At 48.8% G+C, this 20,796-nt stretch overlaps 1 protein-coding gene across 1 annotated transcript in view; it reads left to right on the forward strand.

Annotated features, from left to right (window-relative positions):
• The window catches only part of CC2D2B (coiled-coil and C2 domain containing 2B), a 1,912,120-nt gene that overhangs the window by 932,333 nt on the left and 958,991 nt on the right, over window positions 1-20,796 (forward strand). Inside the window, exon 19 of the mRNA XM_086919535.1 lies at window positions 3,200-3,345. Within this exon, the coding sequence (XP_086775661.1) occupies window positions 3,200-3,345 (146 nt within the window). The remainder of the gene's footprint in view (window positions 1-3,199; window positions 3,346-20,796) is intronic.

Below are 20,796 nucleotides of genomic sequence, written 5' to 3' on the forward strand. Positions count from 1 at the left end.
TTTTACTCACGGTATTTCCGATCAGCGTGCTCCTGCGACCTATCGTCCTGCTCCAGTGTCCCGAATGAGCTTTGCATGGATCAGGTATGGGCTTAAATAGCCGGTTCAATAGGTAGCACCTGGAGGGGGGAGAGGGTGCGGTCGCGCTAGCTCTTAGCGCGCGTGTGCAGGTAGCTGGCGGCACTCGCGTTGTGCATGCGCGGTGAGGGGTTCTAGCGCATGCGTGAGCTCTATACATTAGCGCATGCGCCTTGGCGCCATTGGAAGTGAGGAGACGCCGGACAACAGTAGTAGTGGCATGTGCACACTGGCGCGTGCGCAATGGGGGGTTAACCAAAGAAAAGGGGCCCGTGTCGGACCATTAAGGTTTAAAAAGCAACAATAAGGGATTAAAGGCATATGGGGGAGTTACCAAAGGAAAACGGGCCCGTGTGGGACCATTAAGCAGCATTTTCTCCCAACAGGTACCATCCTAACTTTGACCTTTTACAACGTTTAGGGTCTTCTTTCTCTCCCTGCCAAGTGACCCATGAGGCTTTAACAGCAAGTAGCAAGTGTGAGGAATTATGTACCATACTTACCTGTACCTCACGCTATGCTTGTTTCGCTGTGTAGCCCACCACCGCCACTGCGTTTAAAACGTTACCGCCTTATTTCACCTCAGCCATAGCTAACACTCATGGCCACGTTATCTGCCGCTCTAGGTCGCTCACGCACACTAGAAGTCGGCCATATGTTGTGTTTTGGTAAATACCATTCTCACTGGTTCTCCCTTGTATGTCTGTATTGTCTCTGTGTTCCATGTACAGTAAAGTAGAGGGAATCCCCCTCTTACACGTACAGCACCTTAGCGAGTGCGACACTTTTCACCACACATTGTCACTTAATATAGTTTATTATCACTCACACATACTCATTGGTCCTGAGGAAAGCCAGTTTTAATCAAAAGGCCTGGCTGAAACATGTAGACCACAAGGACGTAGGAGCTCTTAATACACTCCACATCGTCCACAGCCTTTTTATCTTGCTAACAGGGGCCCAGGTATTAAATTTACCTTTTACCCTCGGGAACTGGGACCACCTGTATAGCTTTTAACTTTTCACTTTCATTCTCACCATCACTGCACACTCAGCAAGCATACCTGCTCCTCAGTAATCTGGAGTCGCAGCACACCCGGGACACATTCGGTGTCACTGTGGTGGGCCCGATGATGAAGCATGACACCAACTAGGTTGGTGTGTGAGGGCTTCATGACCAAACCTAAGGGTTTGCCCGCAGATATACCCCCTGAGTCTCACTAACACAACCTAGCTAGTCCTATATTGATATTTCTAAGATAAATCTCTTGCCAGACCTAAACCTTCCTTTTTAATACATATGTCACAGCTAGGGTAGGCCCTAAACAGTCCAGTGGGCAGTTGTGCAGTGTATTCAAAATGTTGGACATGTGCCTTTTTAGTTTTACATGTCTCGGTAGTGAAACACTCATAAATTTGTTTTTCACTAGTGTAAGGCCTAACTCTTTTATAGGACATGATGGAGTTCCCTGATTACAGTAAATAAAAGGTAACTTCCAGTTTGGAGCATATAGGAATGTTGAGTATGGTGTCAATAGATTAGTAAGGTAAACCCTCTTTAATGGTGAAGTCGGAATTCTGAAAATGGCACTTTCAGAAAGTGAGCATTTTCTTGTGCCAAATAGTTGGAGCTTGCAGCCTACATCCTGGGTCACATGACTAGGTGTAGCTGGCAGTTGGTCTTTGTGTTTTTCTCCCAGACAGGGAGCCTGTCCTATCTTTTTAAGCGTGGAGACTCCGCAGCTGTAATGATACTACCAGTATAATGCCTTTGAGAATAGCAATTGCGAACTTACACACAAATGTAAGTTTGCGTTTGTGAATTAAGCCATTTCTATGTAACATTTTTTACTTTTGAGTCCTTTGTCCAATACACAACCAAAATGAAATAAAGAATCTTGTGAATACAACTCACTTTTGCTGCAGTGATTGAACATATCAAAATGATTCAGAAAAAAGCTACACCCACTAGGCTTTTTCTTGCCATAGATGTCTTCAATACATTTCTTGACCCAAAGACCATTGGACATGGTTGAAAGCTTAGGGGTGTGAGTGCAGAATCAAGAGTCTAAGTACAGGGCTTTGGTGAAAGACAGGATTTCTCACAAGAGCACACTGGGAACAGGCAAAAGTTCATGAAAAGTAAACTCTTGAAGTAGGGCTGTTGAATGCAGGTCTAGGCACCCTCACAATGTCCAGCGTGGCTTCTGGACTCTGGCCCTGTTTACAAGAAACAAATGCAGAGCCGTGCTTCAAGTAATTTTGCTACTCTGCATTAGTTTTGAAGCACAGGGATGCAACATATTCACCACAATACGTCACATCTCTGTGCTTTCCCCTTTGCTGGCGCACAAACTGCTGCCATGCATCGGCACCGGCACCGTTGCATCATAGTGCAAGGATGCCTGCGTTATGGAGAGATTGTTTTTGTTCAGGAAGGTGCACCTTCCTGCACAAAAACAATAAATTGAAGTGATTTCCTCTTCCAATCCGTACTGTAGAATGCAGCAAGCATTGAAAGAGGAAAAGAGGAAAAAAACGAGGAGAAATCAAAACATTTCTCCTCATTGCGCCTCACTACACCACCCCTGGGGTGGCGTAGCATTCTGACGCATTTCCAGGTTTACGATTGCTCGTAAATCTGGAAATGCACCAGTGGACATGATTGTTGCGTGGAAACACCCACAGCAACACCCATGTCGCGCTCCTAACACGCAAAGTGTTGCGTGAAAAGGGGCGATATTTACAAGCACACATAAAGCCACGCAGGATGGCTTTATGTGTGCTTGTAAATATCACGCAGCAGATTGCACCGCCGTGCTTCCTGTGATGCACCACCGGCACAAAGGGCTTGGAAATTAGCCCCTCAATCTCTTCTCAACCAGGGAAAGCCAGTTGCTTGGCCTTGATCCTGTGGTGTATGGAGAAAACAGACTTTTAGCTGTGAACACCTTCCCACACAGCATCAGCCCTTGCTTAAGGCCAGTCCCTTTATCCTGATCTGTAAAGAGATGCAACGTGTCTTTGAATTAAGTAAGCATTTTGTGTTGTGGTTGTATGAAATTGAATTTTTAAATAAGATTTTTTTACATTAAAATTATTGTTTACATTTGATTTTCAGGAACACTTTCAGCAGATGGCCAAGTCTCGTACAATTAAAGCAGAATCACGGAGAAGGGAAAAGTGTCAAAGGGAGCCAAGTGATGCAACACTAATACCCTGTCTTACTATGAATGCAGATATAACACCCCACTACTATTGCCCTGAGTAAGTGAAGTTATGGTAGATGAAATGTTCAAAGTTGTAACATCAGCGACTTATAAATGTTATAAAAACATCATCAACATCCTATGAAAAATGTCCGTTAAAGATATTGTAAGGGTTAGGTTTCAAAACCTAAAATTTGAGGTGTTTATCCTGGCCAAGAGCAGTGGCTAACCTGCTGAGCTGAGTTCCCAGGTTCAGTTCCCATAAATCCTTTCTTCCCCTGCTTTGCTGATCTGGAAAGCATGACTCCTTTGGTAAACACTGGAGATTCCTGGAATGGCAAATTTTGTCGAGAAGCCATGACTTGAAACAATGAAGAAATGGTTCCTCCTCCATGGGGCCTGCGCTCAAGGATGCTTGACACTGAAATCTAGGGTACCTGCTCTCAGCATTGGACATAGCCTAAAGCTGGAAGCACTGGACTGCGACTGAGATATCCATCTTTGAGATGACTGGCAATGTGCTGCTCCAGGGCCTGGTGCTCAGGAAAAATTTGCCTCACATGCATGAGGGTGCCTAAGATGGTATCTAGCCAAAGCGCTGGGACGAGATTTGAGGACTGCCCTGCTCCTGCACAGCAACAGAGTCCCCAGAGGGCAAAAACTGTCTGCTTTACTTAACCTTTTCATCCACCCCTGTAGATGGATGACTTTTTTCCTAGGGGGGGGATTGGCAACCTGGAGCCTATGATCATTTGTTCTGATAGTGTGGGGGAGGGTGGTGACAATTATTCTATTGCACCTACTTGAATACCAACATGTACTCAAACACATACCTGATGGGTCCTGCAGTGACTTTTCTCACAAATGTTAATGTAATATGGTATATTCTATTTCCAGTTCTCTTAAAGTTTTTGAGTATTCTTGGAGCGTTGACATGATATTTATATCTATGATCAAGATTAATTCAACATGAGTTCATAGAGCATATAATTATACTTCTAGCCCCACTCAAATGTTCCCAAACATATTTGACTTCTTCCTAATATAGAATCCATGGTAAAGTAGATTGAGTTCGCTGTAACATTGCGCCTTTCACTTAAATGTATCTAGTTGCTCCTATAAGGGTTTTAGTTATTGTTTAACACCTTCCCTGCGGTGCAGATTTACCCCCGGTGCTGGGCCCCAATGTAAATGGGTGTGGTCATGACAGAACAGTTCCGTCATGAGCACAGCCCAACCAACGCTCATGATGGAACCGTTCCGTCATGAGCATCGAAGGGGTTTAGCAGCACCATGGCAATGGAATGTATACATGTGGCCAGCAAGTGAGTTGCACCTGACTAGATCAAGCTGATGGATGGGACATTTCCTTCTCCTGAATAAACTTATCTTTGTTCATCTTTCTGAAGATTATTCTTGATTTTACACTGGCGACGCTGGTCTGATACCAACCCTGCGTATTCAGCACTTAATGTTCTTTATGGATTTGTCTCAACATCAAATAATTTGCATGCAGAATCTACAGTCTTCAGCTCTGTTCTACAAAGAAACAAACTACTTTCAAGTGAGTAATATTTTCCAACAACTCTTTGAGCATCGCCACATGCCTCACTCTGATAAACTTTAAATTTGGAGGTTTAAGGGTTGGGAGGCTTCGATGTGGGCTCTTTTAGAGTATGTGAAAAACATTTAGTCACTGTCTCAGTTGACTCTTCTCAAGTTTCTTCATTATTGTAGTAACAGTAGCACTTCGTGGAATCTGGTCTATTCTGTGCCTTTGACCTACCTCCCCTACTTGGTTTTGAAAATTTACATCCATAGAGTGGTGGATGTCAATGCAAACGTCGTGTGGAGATTTTTTTAGCTCAGCATGTTGCATGGAAGCTAATATTTCTGAACCTACGTTTTTCATAAGACAGTGTTTATCTTGTGAAGGCGTTTATAGCCTTTGTTATCTCAGCATGTCGAATAGAAGCTAATATCTCTGCATATACATTTAAAACAGCTACTGGTGATTGGCAAAGCTTGATTTAAAGACTTTAAAAAAAATCTACATTTGGGGCTGTTTTCTGTGCATGTTGGATATTCAACGCCCCATTGAGGGTCTTGTTTGTGCGTGATTTGAAACTCTCTTGCTCTTAGTCAATTGTTGTCTTCCTCGCCCTCAGGTTCAACTTTATCGTGTGCAGATCAACAATTCATCCAACCGCCTCTTTCTTCTTGTTGACTTACCCATCGCGCAAGAAATCACTGTACACACCTCTTTAGGAGCAAGAAAGGCCACTTTATTTTAAGACAGGTGCATCATAAATTTCATGAACACATTCATTATTTATTTATTTACCATAAATTCAACTCTACAGTAAGCCTACAAAAACCTAACTCCCAAAAACCCGAAACTAACTCTTGCCTACTACCCCTAGTACTACCCAACGAGCTACCCTTCAGGATGGCCAACCCGCTCCAGGCTGCCCACCCCACTAGCAAAACCCGCCTCCTAAAAGAACAAAGACACCTGTCCTAACAGTGGCAAACCTAAAACCAAAGCAGCACCTAGAGCACCGCAAAATAAAAAACCCAAAATAAATTAAAAAAAGGGGGACGGTGGGTGGGGCAAAAACAAAAACCTCCCTTCCCTTGCCTCCCGCCACGCAGTTCCCAACCGCCAGCCTGACTCCCTTTTATCTACTCCCCTAATCAGTCCCCACCTGTTACCCTGACTCTCGCGCGAACGCACCCAGGGAGAGACCCGCTCGCGCCTGGCTCTCCCTGGGTCCCCCCTTGCCATGCCACCCTTGGATTCCATTCGTACCCCATTAGAAACCTTCCTCTTCGGAATTCGCTTCCCTGGACTTCTGTGAGCCCGTCATTATGTTGCGCTGCCTACGTGCGTAACGTAACGTAAGCGCCATTTTTTTAATTAACAGTATTTATGTGAGCGGATTCATAGCGGACACATTTTCAGTCATTAGGGGACTTCAATAAAACATTTTCAAGTAAGAAGTTTTCCTCATGGGAGATATCAAGGAGCACATCAAGAAGACATAAAGTTTTCTTTCGTCTTGGAATTGCTCGTAGGAGTGCTTCCTTTTTACATTATCCTACAGCGCCATTAACACTTCCAAGTAAGAAATATTCTTTTAAAAGAATAAAGGAAAGAACATCTTTAAATACTTAAAGATTTCTTTTCGCTTTGGAATCACTCGTAGGAACGCTTCGTGTAATACTATCCTACACCGCCATCTAGTGCTTTTTTTGTGTTAACATTTCTTTAAAGCGTTTTCTATTTAATTTTCCTTTTGAGCTGGCAATATGAGTAGAAGACTATGGAGTTTGCTAACACAATTTTCATATTTTAGAGTGTTAATTTAACTTACATACTCTAAGTCTTTTAAATTCATATTACTTACCTCTTAACTTGTAAGAATGCAGAATGTCGCCACACCACCTTTTTTCCTTTCAACACCAGGAGATCCACCCATAAAGTGGCAGAAGTGGAAAAAGGTGTTTGAAAGGTACGCTAAGGTGTGTGGTACCAACTTAAGTGCAGAACGAAGAACTGCACTCTTGCTACACTGTATAGGGTCCATAGAGCACAAAGTGTTTGATCACCTTCGAGATGTAAATGACAAAACATTGAATGAACATGAAATATGCGTTCTAAAGTTGGACAAACATTACTTACCTAAAGTAAGCACCATCCTTGAGAGATACCATTTTGGGCGTAGAACCTAAAATTACCGTGAAACTGTAGAGAGCTACATCACAGCTTTAAGGAAATTGGGATCTTCTTGCACATTTGATGCTTTGCTTGAAGAGAGAATTAGGGACCAATTTATGCTTGGTTGCAAAATACAGAAGGTTAGAGATGATATCAATCAATCAATCAAGGAAATTTGTAGAGCGCGCTACTCACCCGTTAGGGTCTCAAGGCGCTGGGGGGGGGGGGGGGGGGGGGGGGTCACTACTGCTCAAACAGCCAGGTTTTGAGTTGTTTCCTGAAGGAGAGATGGTCCTGGGTCAGCCGAAGGTGGGTGGGGAGGGAGTTCCATGTCTTGGCTACCAGATAGGAGAAGGATCTTCCTCCGGCGGTGGCTTTGCGAATCCGTGGGACGGTGGCGAGGGCGAGGCTGGCGGAGCGGAGCTGGCGGGTTGGTGTGTAGAATGCGAGGCGGTTGTTGAGGTATATGGGGCCCGCGTCGTGGAGAGCCTTGTGTGCATGGGTTAGGAGTCGGAACGTGATTCTCTTGCTGACGGGGAGCCAGTGCAGATTTTTCAGATGGGCAGAGATGTGGCTGTGACGGGGGATGTCCAGGATGAGTCTTGCCGAGGCGTTCTGTATGCGCTGTAGTCTTTTTTGGAGCTTGGCTGTGGTTCCGGCATAGAGGGTGTTTCCGTAGTCCAGGCGGCTGGTGACAAGGGCCTGGGTGACCGTCTTCCTGGTTGCGGTAGGGATCCATCTGAAGATTTTTCGGAGCATGCGCAGGGTGTTGAAGCAGGATGATGAGACGGCGTTGACTTGCTTGGTCATCGTGAGGGAGGAGTCCAGGATGAAGCCCAGGTTGCGTGCGTGGTCTGCCCAGGAGAGGTGGCCACCAGGAGTCGTCCCAGGCCGAGGGGGATGGTCCCAGGATGAGGACTTCCGTCTTGTCTGAGTTCAGTTTCAGACGGCTGAGCTTGATCCATTCCGCGACGTCTTTTACTCCTTCCTGGAAGCTGGCTATGGCGGTGTCTAGGTCGTTGGTGAGGGAGAGGATCAGCTGGGTGTCGTCGGCGTAGGAGATGATGTTGAGGTTTGTTAGAACCGGCTGTCTCTAGTTGGCAGAGGTATGCACTTCTGACAAATAGGGACACACCTTTTCTAGTCAGGGCAAGGGGATCACACCCTTTGATAACCCCTGCTCACCCCCTTGGTAGCTTGGCAGAGCAGACAGGCTTATCTCAGAGGCTGTGTGTTAAGCATTTATGACCACATACAGTAATAAAGTGAATACACTACAAATGGACACGACACAGTAGTATTATAAAAATAAGTATTTTTATATAAGGCTTAGCACAAGACCAAATAACGACAAAAATATACCACAATCTTAATAAATACTCTTGGAAGGGAAAATAATAGTTCAAGTGTAGTTTCTTCTTAGCACAAAGTCTTTAGTAACAAAAGCAACTCTTCTTCTTGGAAACACAGTTCTTGGCAACAATGTAACCCACACGGGAGTCACACGACGTCGAGGCAAAGTTATTCCAAAGGTTCGGCGTCGACCGCGAGGAGCGCTACGTCGAGCCCGGAGTCACACAGACCCCCAACAACACAGTACCTTAGGGAAATGAAGCACACGATGATCAGCGGCGTTGAGCAATCCGGCGTCGCGTCTTCGGTGTCGATCAGGCCTCAGTAGTCGTCGATGTCGATGATGATGTTGCAAGAGTGAGCAGCGCTCACGGCGTCGAGAGGGCACGAAGTCGATGCGATCAGCAGCGGTGCAGACACGAGGTCCCTTGGAGCTGGAGCCGAACTCACTACTCACTGGCGTTGCTGCTGGCGTCGATCGGGCCCGGCGGCCGGCGTCGAGGAAGCGGGACACTGGAGCCGTTACTCACGATTTCGAGCTGGATTCGGCGACGCCCGTCGGCGTCGAGATTGCTGGTTTCTTTCAGAAGTGCTAGATTCACAGGTTCCAGCAAATAGCACTCTTAGCGGATGAAGTCCTTTAGCCCTGTGACATCAACAGGAGACTGGCACTCTTCCAGTCCTTGGAGATTTTCTTAGCAAAGCTTGAGAGTACACACACAGTTCCTCTCTCCTGGTTCCTTGGCAAAAATAAAGAAGCACTGCAGGATTCCCACAGCAAACAGCACACTGGCAGAAGGGGTAGGCAAGTCCTTGGATCAGCAGGCTTCTTGTCCTTGGTTTCAGGGTTCCTTGTCAGAAGTGATCTAAAGTCTTGGTTCAGGGGTCCTTCTCTTATACCCCTTTTTGGCTTTGATCCCTTTGTCCATGCAGGGGAATTTCCCAACATCCTGGGTCTGTTGTGGGTGTAGCCAGGCAGAGACACCTGGCCTATTCACTGAGCAGGGCTGGGTCCTCAGATGCCCAGCAGGAGGTGGAGCCAGCATTGTCACTGGCAGGAGCAGAGCTATCGGCCTCCTGGTAGGAGGTGGGGCTAGGATCGTCCATGGCAGGCACAGAGCCATCAGTTGCCCGGCAGGAGGTGGAGCCAGCATTGTATCAGGCAGGGCAGGCTATCAGCAACTACTCTCCCCCTACTCTCAACGCAAATGTCCCACTCACCCCACACTGACTCATTCAGACCTCTGGAGCCACCCAGCTCCTGTCACACACACACCAAACCAGCAAAACCAGAAATAGTTAGACAAGAAAATAGCTACTTTCTAAAAGTGCTATTTTCAAACCCAGAGTCCAAAAACCATCCACCCAAACGGATGCGTTATTAAACCCCGAGTTCAGGGATAACAAACTCGACATTGCCCCATGCTCCCTGAGCCAGCTAGGATCATAGCATTAATAATCCTGGAGGCCCATTCTAACTAATGGAGAGCAGGTTACCTCGCAATAGTGAAACACGTATATGGCTGTAATTCACTATTAGGACATGCCAACTTTGTCAGGCTTTTCCTACCTTATACTTACAATGCACCCTGCCCGTGGGCCTACAATAGGGGTGACTAACATGAAGTTAAGGGAAGGTTTTAGGGACTGGCAAGTAGGTGTACTTGCGCAGTCAGCGTGACAGTACCAGACTGCACGTAGGTCTGGCAATGGCAGACCTTTAGACATACTTTTACGAGGCCGCTCTTGTGGGTGGCACAACATGTGCTGCAAGCCCACGAGCAGCATTTGTATTTACAAGCCCTGGCACTCCTCGTACACTAGACTAGGGACTGATAGTAAACCAAATAAGCCAAACATGGAATTCAATCGGTACAGTAATTTTACATAGGGAGCACTTGCACTGTGGCACTGATCAGCAGTGGCACAGCGCCCAAAGCATTATACCAGCAAAAACATTGTAAAACAGTGGAGGCAACAGAAAAAATGGAGGAGCGACTCAAGCCAATGATGCCAGGTCTAACACGTGTCCCCTCCAGCTGAAATGTGGGGAGAACTACCCTTGACCTAGGGAGTCCTCATCACTAAGGCGGAAAAATCTGGACAGACCATCAGCATTGGCGTGATCTGTACCAGGGCGGTGTTCCACCGTGAAGTCCATCCCCTGTAGGGAAATGGACCACCTCAACAGTTTTGGATTCTCACCCCTCATCTGCATCAACCATCTGAGGGGCCTGTGGTCTGTCTGAACCCGGAAGTGAGTCCCAAACAGGTAGGGTCTTAGCTTCTTCAGCGCCCAGACCACAGCAAATGCTTCTCGCTCTATCGCACTCCACCTCGTTTCCCTGGGAAGTAACCTCCGGCTGACGAAGGCTACAGGCAAGTCTCGGCCCTCTTCATTCACCTGAGCTAGAACAGCCCCCACGCCATGCTCTGAAGCGTCCGTCTGGACAATAAATTCTTTAGAAAAGTCGGGTGCCTAGAGTATAGGTGCTGTGCACATTGCAGTTTTCAGGGTGTCAAAGGCCGTTTGACAGGTATCAGTCCAGATCACATTTCGTGGCTGCTTCCTGGAAGTCAGCGAAGTCAAGGGGTGCACGATGTTACCGTCATCCTTGACAAACCTCCTGTAGTAACCCGTGAGTCCTAAGAAGGCTCTCACCTGAGTTTGGGTTTTGGGCAGCGCCCAAGCCAGGATGGTATCAATCTTGGGTTGCAGGGGGGCCACCTTGCCGCTCCCTACTTGGTGCCCCAAGTACACCACAGAACCCTGCCCAATCTGGCACTTACTGGCTTTGATTGTGAGGCCTGCTCTGCGCAGGGCCAACAACACTTCCTGGAGGTGGCGCAAGTGTTCCTCCCAGCTGGCGTTGAACACTGCGATGTCGTCCAGGTAGGCGGCACTGAAATCCTCCAGTCCAGCCAAGACCTGGTTGACCAACCTCTGGAAGGTGGCAGGGGCATTCTTCATCCCAAAGGGCATCACCCGGAACTGGTAGAGCCCATCTGGTGTGGCGAATGCGGACCTCTCTTTTGCCCCATCGGTTAAGGCGATCTGCCAGTACCCAGACATCAGATCAAACGTGCTAAGGTACCGGGCAGCCCCCAACCGGTCTATGAGCTCATCAGCTCTGGGGATGAGGTGCGCGTCAGTCTTCGTGACTGAATTGAGTCCTCGGTAATCCACACAGAACCGAAGTTCTGGTGAAGCACCAGGCGCTGCAGTCTTCGGGACCAAGACCACTGGGCTGGCCCAAGGACTGCTAGAGGACTCAACCACCCCTAACGCAAACATTTTGGAGACCTCCCCCTTAATGTACGCTCTGACCTTATCAGTCACCCTGTAAGCCTTGTGCTTCACAGGAGGGCTGTCTTTGGTGTCAACATCATGGACACACCAATGAGTGACACCCGGAACCAAGGAAAACAGATCAGGGAATTGTCCCAACAGTTGGCGACAATCCTGCTTCTGCTCAAGGGTCAGTGTGTCAGAGAGGACAACACCATCCACTGACCCCTCTTGCTCTTTAGCACACAGGAGGTCAGGAAGAGGCTCACTCTCCTCCTCCATTCCAGCATCTGTAGCTAGGAGCATGCCCACTTCGGACCTTTCTAAGTGGGGCTTCAAACGGTTGACATGCAGGACCCTCAAGGGGTTCCTGGGAGATTTCAAGTCCACCAAGTAGGTGACATCGCTCTTCTTCTCCACAACCTTAAACGGTCCAGTCCACCTGTCCTTGAGCGCACAAGGTTCCACAGGGGACATGACCCAAACTTCCTGACCAGGCTGAAGCTCTACCAGAGTGGCATTCCGGTCGTACCAACGCTTCATCTCCTCCTGGCTGGCCTCCAGATTTGCCTGAGCAAGATCTCTGAAGCGCCGAGTCTGGTTCCGAAAGGCCAGCATGTAACTGTATACATCCTAGGGAGGTTTCCTGGGAGATTGCTCCCAGCCTTCTTTGACCAGACTCAAAGGTCCTCTTACCGGGTGACCATACAAAAGCTCAAAGGGGCTGAACCCTAAAGACTTCTGTGGCACCTCACGGTAAGCAAACAACAGGCATGGCAAGAGGACGCCCCATTTCCGCCTCATTGGTTCTTCAAGACCCATGATCATGCCTTTAAGGGTCCGGTTGAATCTCTCAACCAGCTCATTACCTTGAGGGTGGTAAGGAGTGGTGAACTTGTAGGTTACCCCACACTCCTTCCACAGAGACTTCATGTAATTGGAAATGAAGTTGGTGCCCCGGTCTGACACCACCTCTCTGGGGAACCCCATTCGGGAGAAAACACCCATCAGTGCCCGTCCCACCACGGGGGCCGTCACTGTTCGGAGAGGGATGGCTTCCGGGTACCGTGTGGCATGGTCCACCAAGACCAGGATAAACCTGTTGCCCAGGGCTGTCTTGGGGTCCAGGGGCCCAACAATGTCAATCCCCACCCGGTCAAAGGGGGTACTGACCACTGGAAAAGGTTGGAGGGGAGCCTTCTGCTTCCTTCCGCTTTTCCCACTTGCCTGGGAAGTGTGACAAGTCTTACAATGGATGTCTACATCCCTTCGCATCTGAGGCCAATAAAAATGGGTGACGAGCCTGTCATAGGTCTTGTCCTGCCCCAGATGTCCAGCTAACGGAACGTCATGAGCCAAACCCAGTAGGAAGGCTCTAAAGCGCTGGGGTACCACCAGCACACGGGCTGGCCCAGGCTCAGCAGCCTTAGGCTCGCTATACAGGAGGTCGTTCTCCCAGTAAACAAAATGTGACCCTGACTGATCACCTGAGATTTGGGCTGAGGCCTGCTGCCTCATACCCACAAGAGAAGGGCACACTTTTTGTTCGGCACAAAATTCTTCCCTGGAGGGACCACCATCCTGCTGCCAATGGGTCAGCTCGGGCAGGTCTCCCAGTTCAGCAATTTGTTCCCCTGTGGGCTCCAGGGCATCCCACTCAGGGTCTACCTCCTCCTGGACCACGGGAACTACGGGGGCCGGTTTCCAGCGCCTCCTGCCTCTTCTCTTCACAGCTGGGTCCTGGGCCATACTTTCAGGCTCCGGGACCCCATCAACACCCTTACTCGCTGTCATGGATCGAGTGGTTGCACACACCAACTCTGGCACACCCAACATTCTCAAATGCGTCTCCCTCTCTACCTTAGCCCAAGGGGAGTCTTCCAAATCATTGCCCAGGAGACAATCGACAGGCATGGCGGGCCTCACAGCAACCTGAAGAGTACCTGAAACTCCCCCCCATTCAAAGGAAACTTGCACTACCTCACACTCTTTCTGGGAGTTGTCAGCAGCTATCACGGGGTAGAATGTGTGTGGAACCACCTGCTCTCTGGACACCAAGTGACACTTGACAGCTGTCACACTCGCTCCGGTGTCTCTGAGAGCTTCCACTCTATGGCCATTAATGGTCACCCACTGCCTATATTTACTAATGTTACTAGGCAGAGGGGGTGGAGGGACCATTTGATGTCTCCTAGCGAGACCAGGGACATTTCTGCGGGACCCCTCTGTACCAACCGGATTTTCGGACAAGATGGAATCAGCTCCTAGGAGCCCCTCTAACCCAATCGGAACGTAATCACCTCCCTCCTTAGAACATATTTACAATGGGTATGGATATAGGTATGTACATCTCGTACCTAAGGATGGGGGAAAATAGTAATGAACATGCATAAGTTTTCTACAATATCCTATTCATACCAGCTAGTCTCGCGGCCACTTAGGCCCAGACTAATCTACCCTGGGGCAGATCTGATTATGTACCCTTACACACTGATCTCTCTCAGTGCTCACTCGACACGCAATCCGGCGTGCCTACACACGGGCCTGCAGTCCCAGTGCTCTCATTCACTCATCCGGTCCACAATCCGGCAGACCTCCACACCGTGTCCTCCCGGTGCTCTCATTCACTTACACACGATCCACAATCCGGCGGATCTCCACACCGTATCCTCCCGGTGCTCTCATTAACGCCGCATACCAACGACGATCACTTTCCTATGAACGCTTATGGGGGAAATCTCTCATTGTCTACTCAGGATAAAACTACAATAATAGAAATTAGTACGGCTTTCCAATTTGGAATATGTACCTTCTGCTCCTGGTATCAAACGTTCCCTCTCTTCCTCATTACTCAGTCATTTCTTACCTGATCGGGATTCGCACCCGTTCATGCAAACAATGTCTGACTAGAAGACCAGGTTACCCTGATTGAACAAGAATACAAGGCACATGTCGGTTCACTAAGAACTGGGGTATTTTTATTACAATAATTATAAACACAACACTATATGATAGTATATATTCTGCAAAGAAAAGTAAAAGGTTAGAATGCGCATTTTATAAGGGAAAGGGCGGAGGTCACCTGGTTAACGTGAAGTCGGGGTTCAGCAGTCATCTAGGTTCCCTTCTCGTCTGTGTCTTGGCTCGTCTCGGAATCACACCTTAGCAGTCACGGGTACACGTCTGCACCACTATGCTCGATCTCCTCTGCTTCCCTCCAAGTCACTGGAACCTCTCTCGCTATTAACTGCTGTCTCTCTCTGTCTCTGATCACTCTGCGCTACTTCTCCTTCTCCTTCAATCTTTCTCAGAGAGTCTCGGCTTTCTCGGACTTCAAAATGGCGACTGTCTGCCTGGAAATAATTAATGGCATAGATGCTAACGGCTAGCTGCCGCCTACAGACTGACTGACTCATTGCCTAACACTTTCGCTAATATCGAAGCCTGTCCCTTCATGGAAAGTTACGGCCAGTAACCTGCCGCCCACCAAATTCTTGTACCTCCCCGTACCAAGGACACGTTCCCAGCCGGCCGGCCTGAAGTTGTGTCTTCGGAGTGGAGAAAAATACAGTCTTTCGATAAGGGCCAGCCTGAGCCGGTTCTCTCCAAGCGAACAACACCTCGAAACTAAAACATTACACTTCACCTAGAAAGCCTCTCAAGCTACCAGGCAGAGGGCAAGATGGAGTCTGTCCCGTTTAAGTCCTACAAGGCCCGAAATAAGCATAACTCCATAGAAGGTATACTAACACTCTTGCAAAAGGATGGATCATCACTAATACTAATATATCTATCCCCTAGCTTAAGTTTATAAGCCCTGATCTAAAGAAAAGGGTACAAAAATGCACTACTGTGCCTCATGGATAAGTCCTGTTTATAGTCCTAATCCCTGTACTATATGGGTAATAGGCTGGAGTCATCTTCCATCATCCTCCCTCCAAAGAGGGCCGAAAAAGTCGGTCATTACACCCTCCCACCAGGGACAACCATCTCCTCCCCTCCCAGGGCTACACTCGCCAACTGACGGGGGGTGCACGCGGTGGTGCATTCGAATTTTTCATGGGACACTGGGGGTCATAATACCGGTGTCCCACCTGCCCACAAACGTAGCATGTCAGGGGGCCCCTATGAACAGGTTTACCTGTCGGGCCCCTGGCTTCTTCTCAGGGGGAGGCTGGGAACCTTTCCCTTGGTTCCCTTGGGGATTACTCTGGGGCCCTTTCTGGGACTCCTTCTGTTTACCCTTGTCCCCCCCACTCTTCTGCTGGGGACCCTGCCCACCTTTGGCTGAGTCTCCCACTGGACCCTTGTGGACCCTGGTACTGACCCAGCGGTCCGCCTCCTCAGCAAGTTTTCTAGGGTTAGATATCTTGCTATCAATAAGGTGCTGGCACAGCTCTGGAAAACAGTTATTAGACAAGTGCTCCCAAGCAAACAAATCATAAAGAGCTTCATAACTTTCCACTTTGCTGCCCTTTACCCAACCATCCATGGCTCTGCAAAAATAAGACACATATTCAACCCACGTCGTACCAGGCAACTTCTTACATTCTCTAAAAGCTTGTCTGTACTTCTCGGGGGTTAGGCCATACCGCAACATTAAAGCATCTTTCATATGAGCATACAACATCCTATCCTCAACAGGCATGTCTAACAGGGTATCTCTCCCCTCATTCACAAAGCGACCCCACAACCCCGCTCCCCAATCCTTCTCAGGGACCCGGTGGGCCAACAATGCTAACTCATACGCTCTAAACCATTGACCAATATCTTCATTCCTATGATAATCTTTGATCACATCTTTAGGAAAATAAAACCTACTTTCTGCAGGCACAGATGGGATGCTGCCACCAGAAGGATTCAATTCTAACTTTTTAGCTTGGATGTCCAACTCCCTCAACTTGGTATCACGCTCCAAAGCTAACTTCTCTCTTTCAAAATCCAACCTTTTGGTCTCCAAATCAGCTTCTCTCCTACCTCTTGCATTTTCTAACTCCAACTGCCCATTTATCTTAAGCCTTGCCATCTCCATGTTGTATGCACGCTCATTCGCCCTTTCTTCTCTTTCTTCAGGGGAAAGACCTTTGGAGGAAACACTGCTTCCGGGAGAGGACACAGGCCCATTCACTGGCGCCTCCTCATCCCCTTTCCACTGGCGGTACCACCACCGGATCAGTGGAATTTCTGGCCTCTAACCAGGCTTCCAATGCTTTCAGATATTCCTCCTTTCTTGAGATGCCTGTGGTAGGAACTTCAAACTTCCTGCAGAAGGATTTCAGCTCCTTTAATTTGTAGACATTTATCTTTGCTCTATCAAATTCCTCCACAACAACAGGGGTATTGCTTCCGGTATCACTCATGGTAAAAACTGGCAGTGTTCAAAAAATCAAGCTTTAGAAAAGCGGAGAACAAAAAATGGAATCCTACCAAGTAGATTGTGGCTGCGCTATGGTCTGCTTTCACTATGTAGCGCACACTAATCACTGCACATGGGTCATAAATGCAAGGTTCAAATCCTCACCGCTGCATCCAATGTTAGAACCGGCTGTCTCTAGTTGGCAGAGGTATGCACTTCTGACAAATAGGGACACACCTTTTCTAGTCAGGGCAAGGGGATCACACCCTTTGATAACCCCTGCTCACCCCTTTGGTAGCTTGGCAGAGCAGACAGGCTTATCTCAGAGGCTGTGTGTTAAGCATTTATGACCACATACAGTAATAAAGTGAATACACTACAAATGGACACGACACAGTAGTATTATAAAAATAAGTATTTTTATATAAGGCTTAGCACAAGACCAAATAACGACAAAAATATACCACAATCTTAATAAATACTCTTGGAAGGGAAAATAATAGTTCAAGTGTAGTTTCTTCTCAGCACAAAGTCTTTAGTAACAAAAGCAACTCTTCTTCTTGGAAACACAGTTCTTGGCAACAATGTAACCCACACGGGAGCCACACGACGTTGAGGCAAAGTTATTCCAAAGGTTCGGCGTCGACCGCGAGGAGCGCTACGTCGAGCCCGGAGTCACAAGGACCTCCAACAACACAGTACCTTAGGGAAATGAGGCACACGATGATCAGCGGCGTCGAGCAATCCGGCGTCGCGTCTTCGGTGTCGATCAGGCCTCAGTAGTCGTCGATGTCGATGATGATGTTGCAAGAGTGAGCAGCGCTCACGGCGTCGAGAGGGCACGAAGTCGATGCGATCAGCAGCGGTGCAGACACGAGGTCCCTTCGAGCTGGAGCCAAACTCACTACTCACTGGCGTTGCTGCTGGCGTCGATCGGGCAAGGCGGGCGGCGTCGAGGAAGCGGGACACTGGAGCCGGTACTCACGATGTCGAGCTGGATTCGGCGACGTCCGTCGGCGTCGAGATTGCTGGTTTCTTTCAGAAGTGCTGGATTCACAGGTTCCAGCAAATAGCACTCTTAGCGAATGAAGTCCTTTAGCCCTGTGACTTCAACAGGAGACTGGCACTCTTCCAGTCCTTGGAGATTTTCTTAGCAAAGCTTGAGAGTACACACACAGTTCCTCTCTCCTGGTTCCTTGGCAAAAATAAAAAAGCACTGCAGGATTCCCCCCAGCAAACAGCACACTGGCAGAAGGGGTAGGCAAGTCCTTGGATCAGCAGGCTTCTTGTCCTTGGTTTCAGGGTTCCTTGTCAGAAGTGATCTAAAGTCTTGGTTCAGGGGTCCTTCTCTTATGCCCCTTTTTGGCTTTGATCCCTTTGTCCATGCAGGGGAATTTCCCAACATCCTGGGTCTGTTGTGGGTGTAGCCAGGCAGAGACACCTGGCCTATTCACTGAGCAGGGCTGGGTCCTCAGACGCCCAGCAGGAGGTGGAGCCAGCATTGTCACTGGCAGGAGCAGAGCTATCGGACTCCTGGTAGGAGGTGGGGCTAGGATTGTCCATGGCAGGCACAGAACCATCAGTCGCCCGGCAGGAGGTGGAGCCAGCATTGTATCAGGCAGGGCAGGCTATCAGCAACTACTCTCCCCCTACTCTCAACGCAAATGTCCCACTCATCCCACACTGACTCATTCAGACCTCTGGAGCCACCCAGCTCCTGTCACACACACACCAAACCAGCAGAAACCAGAAATAGTTAGACAAGAAAATAGCTACTTTCTAAAAGTGCTATTTTCAAACCCAGAGTCCAAAAACCATCCACCCAAACGGATGCGTTATTAAACCCCGAGTTCAGGGATACCAAACTCGACATTGCACCATGCTCCCCGAGCCAGCTAGGATCATAGCATTAATAATCCTGGCGGCCCATTCTAACTAATGGAGAGCAGGTTACCTCGCAATAGTGAAACACGAATATGGCTGTAATTCACTATTAGGACATGCCAACTTGGTCAGGCTTGTCCTACCTTATACTTACAATGCACCCTGCCCGTGGGCCTACCATAGGGGTGACTAACATGAAGTTAAGGGAAGGTTTTAGGGACTGGCAAGTAGGTGTACTTGCGCAGTCAGCGTGACAGTACCAGACTGCACGTAGGTCTGGCAATGGCAGACCTTTAGACATACTTTTACGAGGCCGCTCTTGTGGGTGGCACAACATGTGCTGCAAGCCCACGAGCAGCATTTGTATTTACAAGCCCTGGCACTCCTCGTACACTAGACTAGGGACTGATAGTAAACCAAATAAGCCAAACATGGAATTCAATCGGTACAGCAATTTTACATAGAGAGCACTTGCACTGTGGCACTGATCAGCAGTGGCACAGCGCCCAAAGCATTATACCAGCAAAAACATCATAAAACAGTGGAGGCAACAGAAAAAATGGAGGAGAGACTCAAGCCAATGATGCCAGGTCTAACACGGTTGTGTTCGCGTGCGATGGCTGCGAGGGGGTTCATGTACACATTGAAGAGGGTGGGGCTGAGCGAGGATCCTTGTGGAACGCCGCAGATTACTTCGGTAGCCGCGGAGCGGAATGGGGCGAGGCGGACTCTCTGGGTTCTTCCGGCGAGGAACAAGATGATCCACTCCAGGGCCGTGCCCTGGATTCCGGTGTCACTTAGGCGTTGTATCAGGGTGCGGTGGCATACCGTGTCGAAGGCTGCTGAGAGGTCCAGGAGGATGAGGGCGGTAGTTTCTCCGTTGTCGAGCATGGACCTGATGTCGTCGGTAGCTGCGATGAGGGCGGTCTCGGTGCTGTGGTTTGCTCGGAAACCGGACTGCGACGGGTCGAGGGATCTGTTTGTTTCGAGGAAGGCGGAGAGTTGCTTGTTGACCGTCTTCTCGATGACTTTGGCAGAAAAAGGGAGGAGCGAGATGGGTCGAAAGTTCTTGAGGTCCGTGGGGTCCGCAGTGGTTTTTTCAGGAGGGCGCTGAGCTCGGCATGTTTCCAGCTCTCCGGGAAGGTGGCGGATGTGAAGGAGCTGTTGATGATGTCCCGGAGCTAGGGTGCAATGATGGAGTCGGCTTTGTTAAAGATGTGGTGAGGGCATGGGTCGGTAGGGGAGCCGGAGTGGATGGTGTTCATTGTGCGGGCGGTGTCTTCGGTGCTGACCGGGGTCCAGGTGCAGAGGGTGGTGGTAGGGTGCGCTGGTCCAGTGGTAGGGTGCGTGGTCTGTGCGCCGAAGCTGTCGTGGATGTCGGCGATCTTGCGGTGGAAGAACGAGGCGAGTGAGTCGCAGAGGTCTTGCGAGGGTGTAATGTCGTTGTTGCAGGTGCTGGAGTTGGAGAGCTCTTTAACGATGTTGAAGAGTTCCTTGCTGTTGTGGGTGTTGTTGTCCAGCCGTTGTTTGTAAGTAGTTCTTTTGGTGGTGCGGATCAGTTGGTGGTGCTTGCGGGTGGCGTTCTTGAGGGCTGTCATGTTTTCTGTTGTCTGGTCCTGGCGCCAGGTTTTCTCGAGGGAGCAGCAGGTTTTCTTTGAGTTTGAGGTCATTGGAGAACCACAAGGCTTCACAGGCGTCAGCACTCACTAAACAGCACTGCAGAGATCTTAATGGGAAGTCTGTGCAGTTCAATTATCTTGGCTGAAGTATTCTGAATTTAGTTTAAACTGTTTTATGACTAACATTCAAGTGCTTATTTACAAGGAATAACATAAGAGGAGCAAAGGTAAGCGTTTATTTCAAACCGTCCACCGCGGTACTCCCTGCCATGCTAATGTGGCGGGGG

The sequence above is a fragment of the Lissotriton vulgaris genome, chromosome 5, assembly GCF_964263255.1.
Source record: "Lissotriton vulgaris chromosome 5, aLisVul1.2, whole genome shotgun sequence".
Classification (NCBI taxonomy): domain Eukaryota; kingdom Metazoa; phylum Chordata; class Amphibia; order Caudata; family Salamandridae; genus Lissotriton; species Lissotriton vulgaris.